The following is a 19,455-nucleotide window of genomic DNA, read 5'->3' as shown; positions in this document are numbered from 1 at the left end:
AATTTATTTGATACATTTATTTAAAATTTTCTTGAAGAATTTGACTTGCAAATGGGAAATAAGCTCTGTTTTGAACTTCCATAAACATTGATAACTCACCATGCGAGCAAAACAAACAAAACTTTTACGTCCTCTTCTGTGGTGGAAGGTGAGCTAACCAGTGAAGTGGCCTGGGCCCCTTTAGGTGTTTCAGCCTGCCCTCGTCCACTTCCCCTTGGCACTTCCCCTCAGGAACCCCCCCCCCCCCGCTGCCACCTGAAGTGCCCTCTCCATCACTCCGACCACTCAAGGAAACTTTCTGAGGTCGACCCTTCAAGGGAGCGAGTCAGCAACTAGGGCTGAATCTCTCTGAATTTGCCAACGTTTTGTGTTTCCTCCTCACTCTGCACTCGGATGCATTGACAGCCTGTTTTAGGGTGCCGGTTCATTTCATTTTTCATATCAAGTTCATATCAGAGATCCCTCCTTGTTGATTATCCTCGGGTGCTGAGCGGTTTCTCAGCTCTGTTTCAGTACTCGTTTTATCGTGCCCTCTTCCCCTTGGCACCCTTGGCAACCCATGGGAACTTTCGGAGATCAGCCTAAGGATTACTTCTTATGAAATGAACTCATCTGCAATATTTCATCAGTCATTGTTCTGTGTTATTTTTATTATTATTTATAATCATTTATTATTAGGCCTGCTTAAGGGCAATGTGTTCCGTTTCTCGGACCCCGGCTCCTGCTCTGTAAGTGACGTATGATGCTACGTATTACCAAGTACCAAGGGAGAGTCAAGGAGGGCCTGTTAAATGACTAATGATGAAATGGGGCTCTGGTGTGGTGTTTTGCTGGAATAAAAACCTGAAGACTCTCGGCCCATTCTTCTATTATGTTCTATTACCTTCAAAATAATATGTTTTAGGTTCCTCTTTAATATTAACAATAATAATATCTGAAAGGGTGTGGTTTTCTCTGCTGCCACACGAGGGCGCTGTCAATTCTGCCAGCACATAAACGCCACTCTTTGACTCGTCGGCAGACATACGACAAGTCTCGCGAGATCCAGAAGTCCCACTTTCTTCTCGTCCAGCATGGCTGCGCTGTACGAGGGGTACACGTTGTGCGGACTTGTACAAGCTCAAAATCCGTCAGATTCGGGAATTCAGGGGATTGAAGCGGAGAGAGACAGCGACCATGTCGTCGTCACCGACTGCACCAGATCTGTCACGCTGTACAAGGTAACGGCAACGTTTGTCTCGAGCAGGCTCTGCTAGCCTCAGCCAGCTGATGCGACCTGCTCAACTCGTGTGTTGGGAGCCTGGGCTCTCAAAAACAACAGTGACAGGGTTGGGGTTATAGCTACAGAACAGATGAGATAGCTAGCTAACTTCGTGTCTAGACTCCGAAAAGATGTCAGCTTTCTCCTTGCATAGAAAAAAAAACGTGGCGAGAAACCCACCCAGCAGCCCTTTGCGGGAAATGTAAACAGAAAGAACGCATGGTTAGCTGCAGCACCGGGAGGTTCCGTTCTTTCTTGTAAGAAGAAAACGTCACGCCAGACTCTATTTAAAAAAACAGACCAAATGTTGCTTTGCTTATCGGCAAACGCTACACTCATCGTAAAACATGACTTGAGACCTTTTTCGAATCGTTAGGTTCCTCTGGTAAATTCGGCATACATAGTTCTCCACACAAAGCTTGTATTCCAGTACAATTTATATTTTCAGAACTGGTTGCTTGTTATTCTCACAGTCTTCTTTCAACAAACTACAACAACACAAAGGGCAGTAGTTACTATTATATCAATGAATCTATTTGTGGTGGGTTGGTGCAAATGAGTGGGAAACACTCATTGTTTTATTAACTGGGTCTCCCTCACTCTGACAGGTTTCAGACCAGAAGCCACTGGGCAGCTGGACGGTGAAACAAGGGCAGACTCTGACCTGTTCAGCTGTTTACAACTCACAGACCAAGGAGTATGTGGCAGTCTCAGACAACAAGGTAGAATTTTCCAGCTATTCTTGTGGTGGTAAGGTGGCGACCAGACTGCGGAAGCACTAGTGCATACTGTGCCTCTGTTTTCTATGGTCTTTGAACATAAACGCACCTCACTATCATTTGCTTTATTGTTATTTATTTTGGTAGCTGCTTGTATGTCTGACATGTTGGAAATGTCAGGCTCATTCTGCCAAGAAATAATCAACTTTTTTCTTTCTTTTTTTTCATTTATTTATTTTTTATTTAGGTGATCAGAGTTTGGAAGGAGGATGACGTACTCTTAGACAAGGCCTTCAAAGCAACTGTAAGTGTGAACATGCCTGGTGCTCAGCTGTCCACCTTCTCTTAGGGTGCCTTCACACCAAGCATTTACTCCATTCGCAAGCCCATTATACTGAGCTGAAGTTCCTGGTTCGCTTGTGATCAAGCAGTGTGAACCTTAAGGAGCCAAATACAAAAATTCAACAAAGTTTTTCACTATGGTTCAGACCAAAGAGAACACCTTAAGTCAGTATGCGTGGTATGTCTCTTTTTCCATCTTGTGTCTCTTGTTTGACCGTGCTCCTCAGGAAAAAAAAAGTGAAAGGACCAAAATCATCTCTGTGACTGGATAGTTCTGTCCGGTGTGCATGCAAACACTTTAGCATACAGTATGCATACAGTAATCATAGACAACTAGCATTATCCTAAAAGTGAGAAAATGAGAACATGTACCAGCTCTAAGTCTGGATGGTTAGTTAACAAAAAAGAAAGCACTCTCTGGAACTACTTTCAAGAAGATCTCTGTTCCCACGAGACTTGTTTTGTTTACCCGCCCATTCATTGTTTTCTGCTCGACACAGTCTCATTCGTTCTCGTCTCCTCTCCAGGTGTCGTCAGATGTGTGGCGGGTGCACTCTGTCCCAGGAGGGGAGCCGGTGGTGTTGTTCCAGAGAGGAGCGGTCCGACTCCTGGACTCCCTCCTCTCTGCTCCCCAGCAGCCCATAGAGGAGGTCCTGGCACAAGAGGAGGCCATCAGGTCAGTGTCACCACCGTCACTTATGACCCCTGTAAACCAAACGTCTTCAGACTAGTACCCTTTTCACACCGGACTAGTGACCCGGGAAGTCTGTGAGTTGCGCTGGACCTGGATCAGCATATCATAATATTTCTGGATTGTGTGTGGGAACTGGTTAGTCTTTGCTGTGCTGCGGTCTGGCCTGTCGTCTCTTGCAGCGTGTTGATTCCCCCTTGTTGTCCATAGGTGGAGCACCAACATTGTGGCAGAGGCCCAGCAGTTTGTCATCTTCACGACAGAACAGGTACGATCCTTTTCATCGTTTGGCTTTTTGAATGGCGACATAAAAACTGAGACTTAATCTCCACATAACATCAATTTCTACTCGCTTACATCACCACACTGCCAAGCGGTGGGCAAACAACACTTGATTGTAAGCCAACGATTAGCGTCGAGTGCACTCTGCTGTATTTATAGAAGCTGCATGCGAGCGCTCTGAATTTTATGACCGTTTTACCGATAACTGATCTCGTCTGTCCTTGTGTTCTCCGAGGACGCGCGAATCGACTTTGAGTTCTTGGTGTTTCTAAATGGCTGTCTGTGTCTTGTCCCACAGAAAGGGGAGCATTTCCTCTACCTGCAGAGACTGAACCCCAACACCCTGCAGAGGTACAGGCTGGAGAGAGAGGAGCCTGGCCTCTCCCCGCTCAGCTTCTCCGCCTCCTACAGGGATAAACACTTCAGCCTGCTGTATCTCTGTAAGACTGGATTTCCTCCTCCTGTGTTTTTAATGACGGTGTGGGACAGCAGGGGCCAGTTTCACAGACTTAGATTTAAGGCCCCATGAAGAGGGACTTGGGGCTCAGTGGATGACATGTGGCGCTGATGATAAAAAAAAAAAAAAGGCAATGAGGATGGGGGTTATCCAAGCTGAACAGTGCATCAACGCTTCCCTTCCTTTTCTAATGCTTCCTTCCTCCTCTCCCTCATCACTTTTCCGCCACCCAGATCCCAATGGTCGTGTATACCAGAGTGTGGTGCCCGTGCGGGGCCCGGGGGCCGAGGAGGGGGCCCAGGCGCTCCCTCTGCCCCGCGGCCTGCTGCTGGCGCTGCCGGTCGGGGAGGGCCTGCTGGGGGCGGCCTGGGCGCTGGCCCTGGACGAGGCCCACGTGGCCGTGGTGGGGGTCCCACACCCCTCCGCCGGAGCTGGGAAAGGTAAACGCCGTTTCACTACACTCCCCTAAATGATGATCTCACATATTCTGCTCCTACCTGCTCCTCCTACCTGGGTCAGAAATCTATTTCACTTCAGTGACCTCTGATTTCAAAGGGACTTACATGCACAGAAGAGACAGAACAACTCATGTAACTCATGTAAAAGCGAGTTTATTTACACTATAACGCACACCGATTATATGATGGGATTATGGCAAGAATAACACATTTTTTGGTCGGTATAGGAATAGCATAATCCAAGGTATTGACAAGGTTCTTACAGGGAGTTAAGTTGATTTAGGAGTATATAAAGTGACCAGTGACTGAACCAATTTAAATATGAGGAAGAAAAAAGATTAGGATTTCCTAAAGGGAAAATACCCGGAGGTAATGCTTTTGTATGGGTTAACAGGATAATGTAATTGGATAATATAATTGTATGGGATAATTATGACAGTCATTTTATTTTAAGAAGACCTTGGAACAATAATCTTGGAATCATAATATATGCTAGACAGTACCTCTATGGCAGTCTCCCATCCTTCTGGGACCGTTGGATACTCTCGGTGAGCAAGAATTCGTGGAAGCAGGGTTTAGTGCAGATCTAGGACAAGCCACACCGCACACTAGCGTGATTTGAGCTGCTTTTGGCGATCCACAGATCCAGGCAACGCCGGCCACACTGGAGTTTGTTGGACTTGGTTGCTAGGCAACTACAGCACGTGGTGGGGCGAGTTCACAGTCACAAATCATCAGCTTTGACAGGAGGGAGAGAAACGGAGCGCTTGGCTCCGAGTCAGAGTCTCTTTTGCTGATTGGCACCGGCCTCTTCCATTAGATGATCTCCTTATTGAATTTGGACATATTTTGTATCTTCTGAACAGATGTGATTTTGTGAGTAGTTTCCCTAAAACCATCTTAATTTATACTGTCAAAAGACACCAAGAATGGCATACTATCTACTCAAAACCATAGTAAAATGAACATGCAAAACGCATCCAATTACGCAATTCATATTACAAACAGGGTTTTCGGAATCCTTTAAGGAGAATCTGGAGGGAACCGTCTCTGTTTTTACAGCCTGCCACTCCTGCAGGAGGGGAGAGGGTCCATTCCGGAATGCTTCTGATCTCACCCATATGAAGTGGGAATGTTCACTCCAGAAAAAGTGGCTGCTAATCCTAGGAGATGTCTTATCAGTGTGTCTTTCCGGTTTATTACCTTGCTCACTCTCCTCTCTCACTCATACATCTTGCATCTGTTTTTTTTCTTTTTTTATGGCATAGAGGTGAGGGGGTCAGGCTGTTTGGAGCAGGAGAAAGGCGAGCCAGTCCTCCTTATGCTACAATAAAATAGCTTTCATATGGTCTAGACATTACCGACCTCATTTCAATCAGTGACTACAAGTATTCCACTGCATCCCCCAAACCAATCATCCAGTTGCTCATGATCTAAAGTGTAGGTCCGCTTCACAAACATGCCCTTACAAGCAATAACAAACGATAGATTTGGTATTCAGACTTGTATTTGTGACATGTGGGCCTCGTTTTGAGAACAAATGCATTAGAGCGATGACGGGGAGCAATGTGACTCCAATATCTGATGCGAATGTGGTTCCTGAATGGTCCTCTGTCCTTGATTTCTCAGACTTCCTCTGCATCTGGAATACCAATTTCCAGACGCTCCAGGCGGGCAAAGAGATGGCGGGCAAAATCTACGGACAGGTAGGAAAACTTTCATGGATTAATTGGGAACACTTGTTAGTCGGCAGCACATACATGGCGTTTGCTGCTGGGAGGATGACCGGGCTGCACGTTGTTTAATGCGAACTGATTGCCGAGTTAGAGAATGTTCCTCATCATGTTTGTCTGGGTAAAAGTAGGCTTGAAGCACCCCCCCCCCCAAAGTTCCCTGTCCTTCCAGCTGCTGGGTGCTGATGAAGGACTGTATGACTTTGGTAGAGCATCGCCTCTGCTCTCCACCGTGACCGGGCTCACCGTCCCTCCTCACAACTTTACAGCAGTTTACACTCTTAAAACACACACACACACACACACACGCACACACAGTGAAAGGACCGGCACTCTTTTCTCATGACATGTAGCAGTTTACATGCCACCAATTGGCACTGTATTACATTTTCCAGCATCTTATTACATTAACAGGTTTTTATGTTGCAGTTACTACACTATCAGTTGCTATATAGCATCTTTTTAAGGAAAGATTGTGTGGCGCACTTGGTTACATGAATGATAGTTTTACCCTTTATGAATGCTTTCTATGGCTCAAGTACTCTTATCTGTGTGAACTCCCTGCGAATCACTTACTCCCTCCTTGGCTTTGAGTGTTTTCAGGGGTTGACTCCTATGCTAAATTATGTTTTCCACTTTACCGTGTACAGTATTAATTCCTGTTTGTATTCATTTCCATTTCTCCTTGGTTTAGCTGTGGAGTTATTCTAGCAAGTTATTCATTCCGCATGGGAAAGCCCTGTCTGTTATCCCGTACGAGTGCCCCAAGTCTTCCCTGGCCTCTGCCCTGGGAAAACTGAGGCAGGCCAGGACTGAAGGTGAGATGACACAATGTCATAATAATAATAAGTAAGGTTCAATAAAATCACTATAACCCTGATGAAAATGGTTTACTTGTTAAAACATTGGCTTAAATTTGGCTTTGGCTGTCTTTTTTTGCTGTTTCAAGACAATCGTACAAAAGATTATATACATATGAGACAAAAACTTTTGATAGAAGGAAAACTGATTTAGCAGAAGTAATGAACACTGCTATAACATATTATATACAGTCGAGTATATTGTAGTCTGCTATTCTCATTAATGCTACATCAGTATTTTTAATGTTCATTTCAACATGACAAGCTCTTGTGTTCAGTCAATTAGAGAAGATTGCAACATATTGTTCTATCTTCACCAGAGTCCAGAGCTCCAGCGTCTGTACCGTCTTGGAACAGCATTCTGCATGGAGAGAAAGCCCAGCCGTCTAGAACCGTGGAGACCAGGAAGACCGTAAGTCACTTTGTCCTCACCCCTATATATGGTTGCTAGGGGCTTTGTGACGCAACTGTATGCCAATTAACGCAAGTCCACCAGAGTTTAAACCAGCCCAACACAATACATGTGTACATAAACAATCAACAAAACATGAAACACGTTTATAGTGCTATGTGGGTTTGAATGCAAATAATGCCTGTGTCAATTGTATCGTCTCAGTTCACTAAACTTGAATGACTGTGAGCCTTAATGTGATTCTTCCCTCTTTTCATGCAGAGAACAACCCGTAAGAGCCAATCAGCACCTAGTTTGACAGTTGACCAAGTTCTGGAGCTCATCAAGGTAAAAATAAGGTTATTGGTTTTTAGCGCACTTTGGTCCTTTATTGAGGTGCATTATGGTTATTATTATTCCTTGAAGCCACCTTGTCCAGCCTCCTATCCTTTTCCCCATTTGAAGACAGAATGTGATATAACCTGGAAATAATATCTTAACCCTTTAGACAGAATATTGAATCTCCATGCTTTGACACGCCAAGTTCTACCAGGATATAACTGACAAGATAAATATGTCCATTTCCTTCCCGCAGACGGCACCAGTGGAGGAGGTCCAGAGGGAGGTGGAGGGGCTCCTCTCCAGAGCAGATATCCAGGAGCTGCAGCCCTCGGTGGGGCAGCTGGCCTCCACCCTGGTGTCCCGGAGCGTGGCCGAGCCAGCCTTCTACACCCCGAGCACCCTGGCACAGCTGGTGCACACCCAGTGCCTCTGCCACAGGTCAGTAAGGCAGGGCAGCAGGGTCAGGGGGCTGTGGACTAAGTTGTTTCATTGTGGAAGCACAGTAAGAATGAAAATTGTAAGGACAGGTCCTACACAGTACTTCTGTTTAATTTGACAGTACTACTGTGTTGGATCCTGCTTGGAATGCCATGTCCGTAATCCTGTTCAAAATCATGCTTTGGTTGCTTACTATAGACTATAAAGGGGAATGAATTGAACCATGAAAAAGCCTTTATTCTTGCTGTTGAATGTGACCCTTGACCTGTGTGGCCCCCCACAGTGTGTGTCCCGACCTGCTGCTGTTGGCCCTGGAGAGGAAGGATTACTTCTTGTGTCAGCTCTGCTTGCAGCTCTTCCCCGACGTCCCTGAAGCCATCACCTGTGCCTGCCTCAAGACCTTCATCAGGTACAATCATAAGTCATGTTAATAGAAACCCAGGCCACTGTTCTTCCTTTTTCTTTCAACATGATTTTGATGTCAGCAACTCCTCCAACGGTCTTGAACCCGGCAGTGTTCCACGCTGACATACTTTGAGTAATTCAGTTTCAGGAATCTGCCCCATCTCACTGATCAGAATCCAAACAGACAAGTGGATACATGCTGCAGATGAAAGTCAAGTCGTTGAATGTACTGCTGAGTGCACAGTTGAGTGCCCCTGTTTCCCAGACACTGGCAGATTGTCAGCCGCACTGGAATTTAAAGGCTAATTTAGCAGATGGTGATGCTCTATTACCGGCATCAATGTTTACATGATACAGTCTGCTACTGGATGATTAGCTCTACCCAGCTGAAAATCAATTGGACTGTTAACCCCTGATATGCTTGAGAAAATCACAAGCAACTTGAATTTTCAGTCAGTTTGGGGCCGGTGAGGATATTCCAGTTGAGGTGTTTATATGAGGTGATTGAAATAAGAATAAATGAGTCCTATAAGCAGATTGTTAGACTGCATGCAACTGTCATCGCTAGCTGGGTTTCCATGCAGCCTAATATTCCATGAATAATAGCCAAATCAGAATAAAAATGCCACATGTAATCGCCTCAAATGGATTAGACTGGCCCATTCCCTGTGACATTTCAATGTGAAAGTGGTGAATTCGTTCCGTAGAAGAAGATCAACGACTGACAACCATGTAAAAACGTACACTGCCAACTTTCCGCACGTTTGTCCACTTAGAGGAAGTGACATCCGAGGAAATCATTTGATAAAATATTGTGGATGTAACCACCGTTATAAGAGATAATCCTTTACAACAGCTGAACTTCTCACTAAGTGACTACGTTTCGGAGTGGTGTAATAATCAGATTACTACTCTTACTTAAAGTGAAACCTCCATGTCTTTGCTCCCTCCCTCCCTCCCGCAGTGTCCCCGATGGCGACGCGGAGATGGTGAGCCTGGAGCCCGACAGCATCTCCTTCATGGAAACCCTAGTCGCCGGGGGGCGCGGCCAGGGCGGCCTGCAGAACGGCTTCAGCCCCGCCCCCTTCGAGGAGGACAGCTCGGACGCCCTCGGCGGAGGCGGAGCTCCCGCTAAGACCAGAGCGGAGGACCAGGAGAAGACTTCGACCCAGCCAGGACTGACCTGTCCAGTGGGACTACATAAGGCCGTACTACTGTATCCTCTCAATGCAATCACAAAAAAAACAATATATTCAAAAAAGTATATTAGAATAAGAGATAAAAACGTGAAAGTATGAGGTCTTAACTGTACTTGCACAGCAATGAGGTCCTGCAGACGGCGTACAGCGACACCTTCCTCCTTCCACATCTAAAAGACCTCTCCTCTCAGCAAGTTATTGTGAGTTGCAGCTTAAGTTTACTCATTGATATACATGTGCCTGCCTGTGTTCACTATTGTTTATTTTGTTTTCCCTAAAATAATAGCGGTCAGGTTCATGTCCTGATTTGTACCAATACAGTGGATACCATCCCCATAGTGGATTTTTACAACAGAATTACAAGAAATTTTAAGTCCTTGGTTTTTAACTGTATGACTCAGATCTGGTGTCTTTTCCCCACATTAAACCAGCAATGAAAATGATCAGATCACGTTCATTTCAGGTTAATAATCTGATGATCAGTTCTTCTGTAAAGTTCTGTAAATCCAGCTGTCGGTTTCAAAAAGCTGAGGTTACATTGTTCATTTTCTCTCCCATCCAATCAGCTTTTCCTCCAGTACCTGCAGTTCCTCTATCTGAAATATTCCCAAGATGCCTCCACACAGATGCACGGACTGAGATCGCCAACTCTGACTCAGGTCTGTACCCACACCTAAACTAGAACATCGGCTGTCATTTCAACACTACTATTATCATCCAATCGCACCAGGATGCATTGAGTGACAAGTCTGGAGGCAAAACGGTTGTATTTTGCTCATATTGCTCTCAGATTTTCAAAACCAGATAGGTGGAAGATGTCTGAGAAAAAGACATTTTCTGATTTTCCTTTTGATTTTCATTCATGTTGACTATAGAAGCAGTGCGTGATCAGGAACGCACAAGACAACAGAAAACAAAAGGGGAAATGCAGTAAATCAGGAATCCCAATTTGAAATTAATGAAATTCCTAATTTTGTGTTTCTTTTTTGTTTTCTATCATAGATCATGGATTGGGTGTGCTTGTTGCTGGACGGCCATTTCACAGTGCTGGTGATGACTCCAGAGGCCAAAGGCTTACTGCTGAACCTCCACAGCTTTGTAAAGTCTCAGGTAACGGTCTTCCTTTTGGCCCTCTCAGTAGCTGGCTATATATTGTTGACATAGGCCTTCAGTGCAATCCGTCCATAAATAGACCACATCCAGATTGCACACAGACCACTGTATCAATACACTGGCATTTTGGACTACACTACCATCCCACACAACTGCCACTGACACTCACAATCAATGTTATCGACCCTTACAACCACCAAGTAAGCAAAAACAAGTTGCTGTTACATCCAAAGACATCAGTCCTACCATTTACATTTTAAAGAGTAACTAAACCCCAAAGCCAAATCTGTGTAAAGCCTGACATCTAATGGTAAAAAGCATGCTACTGAAATGGCCATCTGCTATTGGCTGATCTTTGTTGCCAGGTGATTTCACCTTCTATAGAGTGCAACTGGTGGTGACATGTATGTAAAGAGATGTTATCACTTAAATAGACTGCCTTTAAGTAACACTGTTATTACCATGGGGGAAAGAATGGAGAGGGAAAAAAGAAACGTGCGATGAACCTTGTTTTTGAGTTTCCTTGTTTCGTCTCCAGGTGAGGCTGTTCTCTGAGCTGGGGAAGATCGAGGGCAGCCTGCAAGAGCTCCATAAGATGAAGGTGAAGCGGGACATCGGACAATACTCCATCGAAGTCATTGAGCTGTTTTAGAATAATATGTACAGATAGCTTTTAATAAAACGTTCAGCAATCTCCTCCCCTTCCCACATTTCACCTGTCGTGGTTTCAAGGTTGTGTGTGTCCCACTTTGTGTTATGTACTTTTTGGTATTGATGAATTGCAGATCCCCCTTGTACCATGTTTTAACCTCACCTGTGCTACCAAGGAGCATTTTATCAATATCAGACAATATGGATTTCACAGTAAATGAACAGCCCGCTTATGTGTCAAAGTGGTTAATAATGGGTGCGAAAAAATAAGTGCAAATGCCATGTAATACACAATAGTAAAGTATTCTTGGTTTGACACTAGAAGCTTAACTGTGAGATTGAGCGGCTGGTAATTTTGTATGCGTGTCATACATCAACTGTGTGAATATCTGTAAATCTGCCAGCTGCATGAGTTTGTAGTACGTTTTCTACTGGAAACATTTTGTGTTGCATACAAATCTATGACTGCAAAAATTCTGAATCCATGTGTGACACAGTATTTTTATTAAAAAATACCATCATATGCAAAGTTGTTTGTTGTCTTGAATGTATATTACAATGGTAATATCATAATACTAAAGATTGTTACTAGGTTCCTCTTATGAACAGTTTTAAAGGTGTGCTTTCACTTGCTGCTGGTGTTTTCATTGAGACTCGATGCTGTATTTACAGAGCAGAGAGTTCTGATCCTCGTTTCTGATTGGCTGAGTGACGTTATTAATTAGCTACTGGGACACACCTGTGACCGCCGCTAACCGAAAATTACCACAATACCGGTAGCAAAAATTATTTTTTACAGCACATTTTGACTTATGTGGTGGGTTGGCAAATGGGGGAATTATATGAAGAATAAAGGAACAAGACGACATGTAGACATAAATGGAAAGGAAATTGAAGAGTTAGCAATATCCCGGAATGAAATTGGCAACATCTAACGGACTCCGTGGTTTCGACCGGCTCAGAAACACGTTGTAAAAAATGTAGCTAATGTTGGAGAACTAGATTAGTTCGGCGGAAGAATAAGGTTTCTTTTTTTTTTAATTAAAAGTAAGGTTTGTTTAACATTAGAGCCAATATCTTTTACAATAAGCTACTAGATGCAGTGTTGTGCTCTATGTCGTGCATTTCTGCTGTTGTGAAATAATTGCTTAAATTATCTAGCTGTCGGTGAATATTACCATCATGTCGCCATTCATAAGCCATATTTCACTAGTCAGTGTACCACAGCAATGAGAGAAAACAATTCGTTGTCGGCAGGATTCGAACCTGCGCGGGGAGACCCCAATGGATTTCTAGTCCATCGCCTTAACCACTCGGCCACGACAACTTATAGCATTAGTCTGCACACATGCAAAGTAATGCTCATGCACTGGGGAACTAATGCTCTATAAGAGTATAGGTGTTTTTTTCTGACTCATGCTATCAATCAACGACTTCGTTTATCGAGGTGATTTGCCGTGGACGCCCTGGTGATGACATTATTGACAAGAAGACTGCTAAGTCGGCTACAGTGGGCTGTGTTTGGACGAGGGGATGTTGTGAGAAGAAGTGGGCAATTCAAAATAATAATATAGTAATATAATATTAAACTTAATTTGTATAGCACTTTTCAAGATAGAGTTTACAAAGTGCTTTAACAACCAAACAATAACAAGCATCATTCTGAAAAATGAAACAATATTTTTTTTTTTAAAGATTAAAGGATAGCGAGGAACAGCTACAATGTTTCACCTCTCTGACTACACTAAATGTTATTCTACATTAGTTATATTGTTGGTATGCTACAATTGAGGCAAGATCAGATGATATAGTGAAAAGTGGCAGTGCGCACAGCTCCAAATCTCGAACACTGTATCGGGTGCACGGTTGTGGCTAGGATCAAAACAAACACAACACCGGCACTCACAGAACAATAGTCTTCTTATTTATTATGGGCAAAAACGAACGCGTTTCAGCTAGAAGCCATCATCAGCGTCAAGATTAGATGATAAACAGATCTTTTTCATAAGATGCATACGGCATACGGTTGGATATACGTTTTTGAATTGCAATTGACTGAAATATTAATCAATTCAATTTTCATTGTTAATAAATTAAAATCAATTGAAGAGATGTATAAGATATATTTGTATAAAAATATAAATTACTATGTTCAAATTCATATAACTTTAATGAGCTAATTCTGAAATATGTGCAGTTAACTTTTAATCCTTATGTGACAGAACATTTAGGTTCAAGAAAAAGCGCTAAATGACGGATGTATGCTTATCTCCTGCTCGCCTTGCAGCGACGACGACGACGACTAGGCTGAAAATTTACGATATTTCGCTGAATTTACTCGACTCGCCTGTTATTAGAACTGCCCATCGCGCCAAGCCAGCGCTAATAAACTACTGTTGGGGAATAGCGTTTGCATGGATAACTAATTTTATGAACTAACACGGCAATTGCGTCTATTGTAGAATAGTGGGTCACGTGATCCTCCATCCACTCAGGCCTGCCAGTGTCAAGCTACACAGAATAAAAAACAACACGTCCGGAACTAACTCGAAATGAAACCCTGATCGACGAAAATGTTTTAAAACGCTTTTTGGGGTAACAGAGAGTGCTAGAGTAAAATAAAGTATGTGTATGAGAGGAAATATGTACTAAATGAAAACAGATAGTATTGTTGTTGCTCTGTGCACCCCGATACTTAATTATTCTTTTCGAAATTGACAAATGTGTTATGCTTTTATTTTGAAGGAAAAAGCTACAAACTTCCGGTATTATTGTAGCTATTTGTGGCTAACTTGACGCAGCTCTCAGGCCTGCTGTGTTTTCAACGGAGGGAGAGCCGAGAAGAAAAATGGCGTCTGCAGGCGACCCAGAGCGGGACACCGGCCATTCAGTTTGAGCTTTCCGCCCAGAAATTGAGACCGGGGCTTGGCGGGGATTTATCGGGAACCGTCGCAAGATTGGTTTATTTGCTCCCCCGTTTTTCTCCGGGTTGCACGGGCCATTCGAGCACCGAGATTGAAGCGGAACAGAAGATACTCTCTCCTACAATGAGGGGGAGAAGAGGAAGGCCGCCCAAACAGGCAGCCGTGATGCGGGAAGGATCACCCGGGCCAGTCCGCGGCTCTCGGGGCGGCAGGAGCCGGGGGATGCGTGGACGGGGAAGGGGCCGGGGACGGGGCCGGGGACGGGGCGGAGGTGGCGGCGGTTGCGGCGTTGGCTCCGGGGAGGTGGATACAGAAATCTCCGGTCGGGATAACTTTCATTCGTCCAGGGGCCGCAGGAAAGTTGGAGCCTCCGCCACCACGGCGGCGGCGGCGGCATCGCGGGGCAGAGGAGGTAGAGGGAGAGGCAGGGGGGCGAGAGGCGGCCGCGGCGGCAGAGGTGGAGTGAGGCGGCCTCAAACCAAGGTGGTCTACGACGACAACAGCGACGAGGAGGACGATAATCTAAGCTACAGGTCAGAAGAGGATGAACTCCTGAACGAAAACCCCTCGTCGGATCTTGAAGAGGAGGAGGCCTTGGGAAACGACTCTGACTATCTGGAGGAATTACCAGATGATGATGATGCCAGCTACTGCACCGAGAGCAGCTTTAGGAGCCACAGCACGCTCGGTAGCACCCCAGGTACGTGGGTTTGCAAGTGCCCCCACTTGGCAAAGCAGTTTTGGATTATTTTAAGTGTGCAGTTTATATTCACCCCATTTGAGAAAGCAAGCCGCATTGTTCAAAATGGAGATTGCACTCAGAAACAGGCCTTTGTTTACCGTGTGCTCTGCTGGCCGCTGGCTTGCAGATCTGCACCACGCTTGAATCGCCTCGCGTGTGTTTTTTATTTTGTCGGATCAGCACCTTTTTGTTGTCATTTTATGATGAAGAACTAATCCATGTCTTTTTTTTGACCGGTTTATCTTGTGCACGCTGCGTTTGACGTGTCTCCATTCAGAAAGAGAAACAACATGTAGAGGCTGAAGTGTGTTGCCACTTTCCATTCATTTATTCATTCATTCATCTAGCATTTCCACTTATATACAAGCGTTATTCATCTCTCCTATGTGTACAATGTACGCTCTATCAAAACGTATACTTTTTAAAAGTTGTGTTTGCGCTTTTCCTCGTACGAAAAGCTGTTTGATACTTTGTCTGCAGCTGTAGGCAAGTACTTTAGTAAACAATAGTAAGTATTACTCATCAAAAATTGAAATGAAAGTCGTCTTTTTAAATTAGAATTGCGCCCACAATTTACCTTGTCCAGCTCGATTTCAACTTGTTAACAAGACACATTTTGCTTGCGTAATGCTGGCTGAATGAATTTGACAGGCCTTTGTTTTGAACAGAGGCGCTCTGATTTCACCTGTTGCAAACACCAACTCATTACAATATTACGTACTGTGTTCCACCGTTACCATAGCAACCACCCTTAAATGTATCAAATGAGCAAATTGGACACCCCTTGAAGTTATGGCCTGTCATGTTTATTGAACTGATGTCTATAAAAATCAATTGACCCATCTGTTACATAATGTCATGCATTGGAAGCATTGTGCCAGCCTTTGGATCTAAATCCAGATAGGATTAGACAAAATAATTGTAAGCATGATTGAGTTTTGGATATTTTGCGCATTCCACTATTTCATCATGAGCAAAGCCCATCTTTGGAATCAGATCTTTATTCTTTCATTCAGAAACAAATCTTTTTTTTTATGTTTGAATGTAGTTTGTATGTTTTTTTTCCCCTCCACCTGCCAAGCCATACTCACACTGACCTAAGCTGTTTGAAGCATGTTTATCACATGCCCTCCTTGCTCCAAATAGATGTGGAAGTCAGGTAATTTTCAAAGGTCAGTGGGTTGCCTGTTTCTTGAATTGTGCGCTTTATACCACTCTGCTGCACTCTAGTCAATCTTATGCACCATAAGTTGTTCAGGGAAGATTACACAAATAACTCTCAAACTTAAATGGCTGGCCTGCCCGCCTGCTTCGCTAATAGACGTGAACATGGCAGCACTGTGCAGTAGACGGGTCTTTCATAAGACCTATGGTGACAGACATGCACTGCTTTCACTCTCATGGGCATACGGGCACATGTATCCACACTGCATTCACATATAAAGGCATTTACATACACACACACACACACACATACACACACAGAGGCTGGAGAGAATTTGCAGGTACATGCATCTCCACACACCTTGCACTGGTAGAAACAAAGGGAGACTTATAAGTCCACTGGGAGCACATTGCTTAGTGCCTTGGGATAGGATGATGTGTGCTTGTCTCCTTTAATGTCACTTAACCAGTGTCACACTGCATTAGAAATAATCCCATTCAAAATAGCATTAGTCCCTGATTTACAGAAATCGGATGCTCCACTAGTTTTACATAGCGTTTCGGATGAATAAATCTGGCAGGGTGCCGTGAATGCTAAATATTATTGGTAGGCTATATTGTGATTAGTGTGTTTTCCTGTCCAGAACAGGCCCCAAGAGCTTATTGAGTGGATGTTGTTAGGAAAGAGAAATTTTAAATTCATCATGCTAATATCCATCCATCCATCCATCCATCCACGTTCTAGCTGCTTATCCGGTTCAGGGTCTTGGTGGCAACAGTGCGAGCAGAGCAGCCCAGACTTCCTTTTAACCAGCAACTTCCTCCAGCTCCTTCTGGAGGCGCTCCCAGGCCAGCTGGGAGATGTAGTCCCTCCAGCGTGTCCTGGGTCTGCCCCGGGGTCTCCTCCCAGTCGGTTGTGCCTGGTACACCTCCAAAGGGAGGCGACTGGGATGAGCATCCTTACCAGATGCCCAAAATACCTCAGCTGACTCCTCTCAATGTGGAGGAGCAGCTGCTCGACTCCGAGGTCCTCCTGGAGCGCTGAACACGCTATCATGAAGAGTGAGGTCCAGCCGTCCTGCGGAGAAATCTCATTTCCAGCGCTTGTATCTTCGATCTCATTCTTTTGGTCACTACCCAGAGCGTGTGACCATAGGTGAGGATTGGAACGAACAGGCGGTCAATCTCCTGAACCTTCTTACCTTGCTTGTAAATAAGACCCCGAGATACCTGAACTCCTCCACTTGGGGCAGCTGCTCCCCCCTCACCTGGATCGGGCACACCACCTTTTTTCAGGAGAGAACCATGGCCTCAGACTTGGAGGTGCTGATACTGCAAACCGCTCCAGTGCACACTGGAGAACACACTCCGATGAAGCCAGACGGATGTTAATAGGTTCATGCATTAGGGTACACTGACTTATAGTGATAAGCGTAATTCATCATGGTGGATTGTGCAACTCACGAAAATGTGAACCGTTGCCACATTCCCACTTATTCTATTAGGAGTAAAAGCAATGATGGCCCTATTATTCTGCCAACACATTGATGTTCTGTTGAAATGTCTGTATTTGAAATGCTTAGAGTTACTGTCAGGCACTTATTGTAAAGACTACACAGAATTGACAAACTCTGACAAACTGTACACTTTTCTTCTTTCTTTTCCTCTTCTTTCACATTTGTATTCCCACTCTCTCCCCCACTCTCCTCCCTCCCTCATTTCCCCCTCGCAGGCCGGAGAAGAAGTCGGGCGTTGCGTCCCCGTTCTCCCATCTTCGAGACGAAGGACGTTCCTTCCCTGGAGCTTCCCAAGTCCTCCGAGGACCTCCTGGTTCCCGCCTCACAGCTCCTCAATATATCTGCCGTCTATGAGGTCCTCCGCAACTTTGGCTCAGTGCTGCGGCTCTCCCCGTTCCGCTTTGAGGATTTCTGTGCAGCGTTGGCCGGCCAGGAGCAGTGCACACTGCTGGCCGAGACCCACATCTCCCTGCTCAAAGCCATTCTCAGAGAGGAGGACACTTCCAACACCACGTTCGGTCCCGCTGACCTTAAGGACTCCGTCAACTCCACTCTGTATTTTGTGGACGGTATGACCTGGCCGGAGGTGGTGCGGGCGTATTGCGAGAGCGACCCGGAGTACCGGCACATCCTCCCCTGCCAGGAGGGCGAGGAATACCCGTACGAACCGCTGGAGAGCAAAATCAAAGTCCTCCAGTTCCTGGTGGACCAGTTCCTGGCGACCAACATCGCTCGGGAGGAGCTGATGTCGGAAGGGGTGGTCGCGTACGACGACCACTGCAGGGTGTGCCACCGCCTCGGCGACCTGCTGTGCTGCGAGACGTGCTCGGCCGTCTACCACCTGGAGTGCGTGAAGCCGCCGCTGCAGGAGGTGCCGGAGGACGAGTGGCAGTGCGAGGTGTGTGTGGCGCACAAGGTACCCGGCGTGGTGGACTGCATCCCCGAGGCGCAGAAGAGCCGGCCGTACATCCGCCAGCTGCCCATCGGCTTCGACCGGCACCAGCGCAAGTACTGGTTCCTCAACCGCCGCATCGTAGTGTAAGTCGCCAATGTTTTTGTCTGTTTTTATGTGCCAAGATTATTTTATGGCTCTTTGTCTTTGTGAAATATTATACAGCGGAGGCGGGGGGAAGTATGTTGTCTGTGATGCTATTAGTGTGGTTGGTTTTATATTTGCACCAGCCTCCTTGCTGTCCCTAGGCATTAATAAACTAGGCTGTGACAAGCGTACCCACAAGTTGAGGTTATTTATTGAGAATAGAGCTACAAAACAGGTTGGTAATACATTAGCAAGATGGAATGGATATGCTGTGTATCAAAATTTAAAGTAGTTGCAAATAGAAGTATTAAACGTATTAACATATTAGATGGTTTGTTATATGCAAAGACAAACAAACCACAAGTTTACTTTCTAGCATATGAGTACAGGTCTGCATAACAGGAGCATCTACTACTACTACTAAAACGTGCATACCTAAAATATCTGCATCCCTCCATAAGATTTAACAGGCTGGCTGTCAGCAGTATTGGTCCCATACGTTAGCATATGATCTAGCTATTGAGCAGTCACAGATGGTGCGTGTGCTGGGTCAGCAGCAGCAGCAGGCGGCCTGCTAGATAAACCATAAAGGAGCATGGATCACCTGAACAATATAAGATTTAAAGAGAGGTATGAGGCCAGGCTTCTCTATCGCTGGATCTCTCTCTCTCTCTCTCTCACCAAATTGGCCCTCAGCAGGTGCTGTGTAATAGATCTTCACTGTCCC

General features: G+C 45.1%; 2 protein-coding genes and 1 non-coding gene across 3 annotated transcripts in view; 2 read left to right on the top strand and 1 right to left on the bottom strand.

Annotated features, from left to right (window-relative positions):
- The first annotated feature begins 1,073 nt into the window (after positions 1–1,073).
- On the top strand, positions 1,074–11,871 carry LOC139655509 (nucleolar protein 11-like). Its single transcript, XM_071532946.1, has 18 exons — positions 1,074–1,220; positions 1,870–1,983; positions 2,228–2,284; positions 2,850–2,998; positions 3,224–3,281; positions 3,594–3,735; positions 3,986–4,192; positions 5,840–5,916; positions 6,638–6,761; positions 7,124–7,215; positions 7,477–7,542; positions 7,790–7,974; positions 8,258–8,383; positions 9,344–9,595; positions 9,700–9,778; positions 10,145–10,237; positions 10,581–10,688; positions 11,230–11,871. The coding sequence occupies exons 1-18, from the start codon at positions 1,074–1,076 to the stop codon at positions 11,341–11,343; spliced, it is 2,190 nt and encodes a 729-aa protein (XP_071389047.1). The 3' UTR covers positions 11,344–11,871.
- Positions 11,872–12,587: 716 nt separating this feature from the next.
- trnas-aga (transfer RNA serine (anticodon AGA)) lies at positions 12,588–12,669 on the bottom strand. The gene has a single exon. It is a non-coding gene; the product is annotated as a tRNA-Ser (tRNA).
- A 1,514-nt stretch (positions 12,670–14,183) lies between these two features.
- The window catches only part of LOC139655506 (nucleosome-remodeling factor subunit BPTF-like), a 43,664-nt gene continuing 38,392 nt past the window's right edge, over positions 14,184–19,455 (top strand). Inside the window, exons 1-2 of the mRNA XM_071532941.1 lie at positions 14,184–14,966; positions 17,905–18,727. Of these exons, the coding sequence (XP_071389042.1) occupies positions 14,390–14,966; positions 17,905–18,727 (1,400 nt within the window). The 5' untranslated portion in view covers positions 14,184–14,389. The remainder of the gene's footprint in view (positions 14,967–17,904; positions 18,728–19,455) is intronic.

The sequence above is a fragment of the Centroberyx affinis genome, unplaced genomic scaffold, assembly GCF_046629955.1.
Source record: "Centroberyx affinis isolate AG114_WGS23_722 - 3 ecotype Tasmania unplaced genomic scaffold, CSIRO-AGI_Caff_v1 ptg002290l_1, whole genome shotgun sequence".
In the NCBI taxonomy this organism is placed as follows: Eukaryota; Metazoa; Chordata; class Actinopteri; order Beryciformes; family Berycidae; genus Centroberyx; species Centroberyx affinis.
The sequence above is the reverse complement of the archived record's forward strand: the minus strand, read 5'-3'. Positions and strand labels throughout refer to the sequence as shown.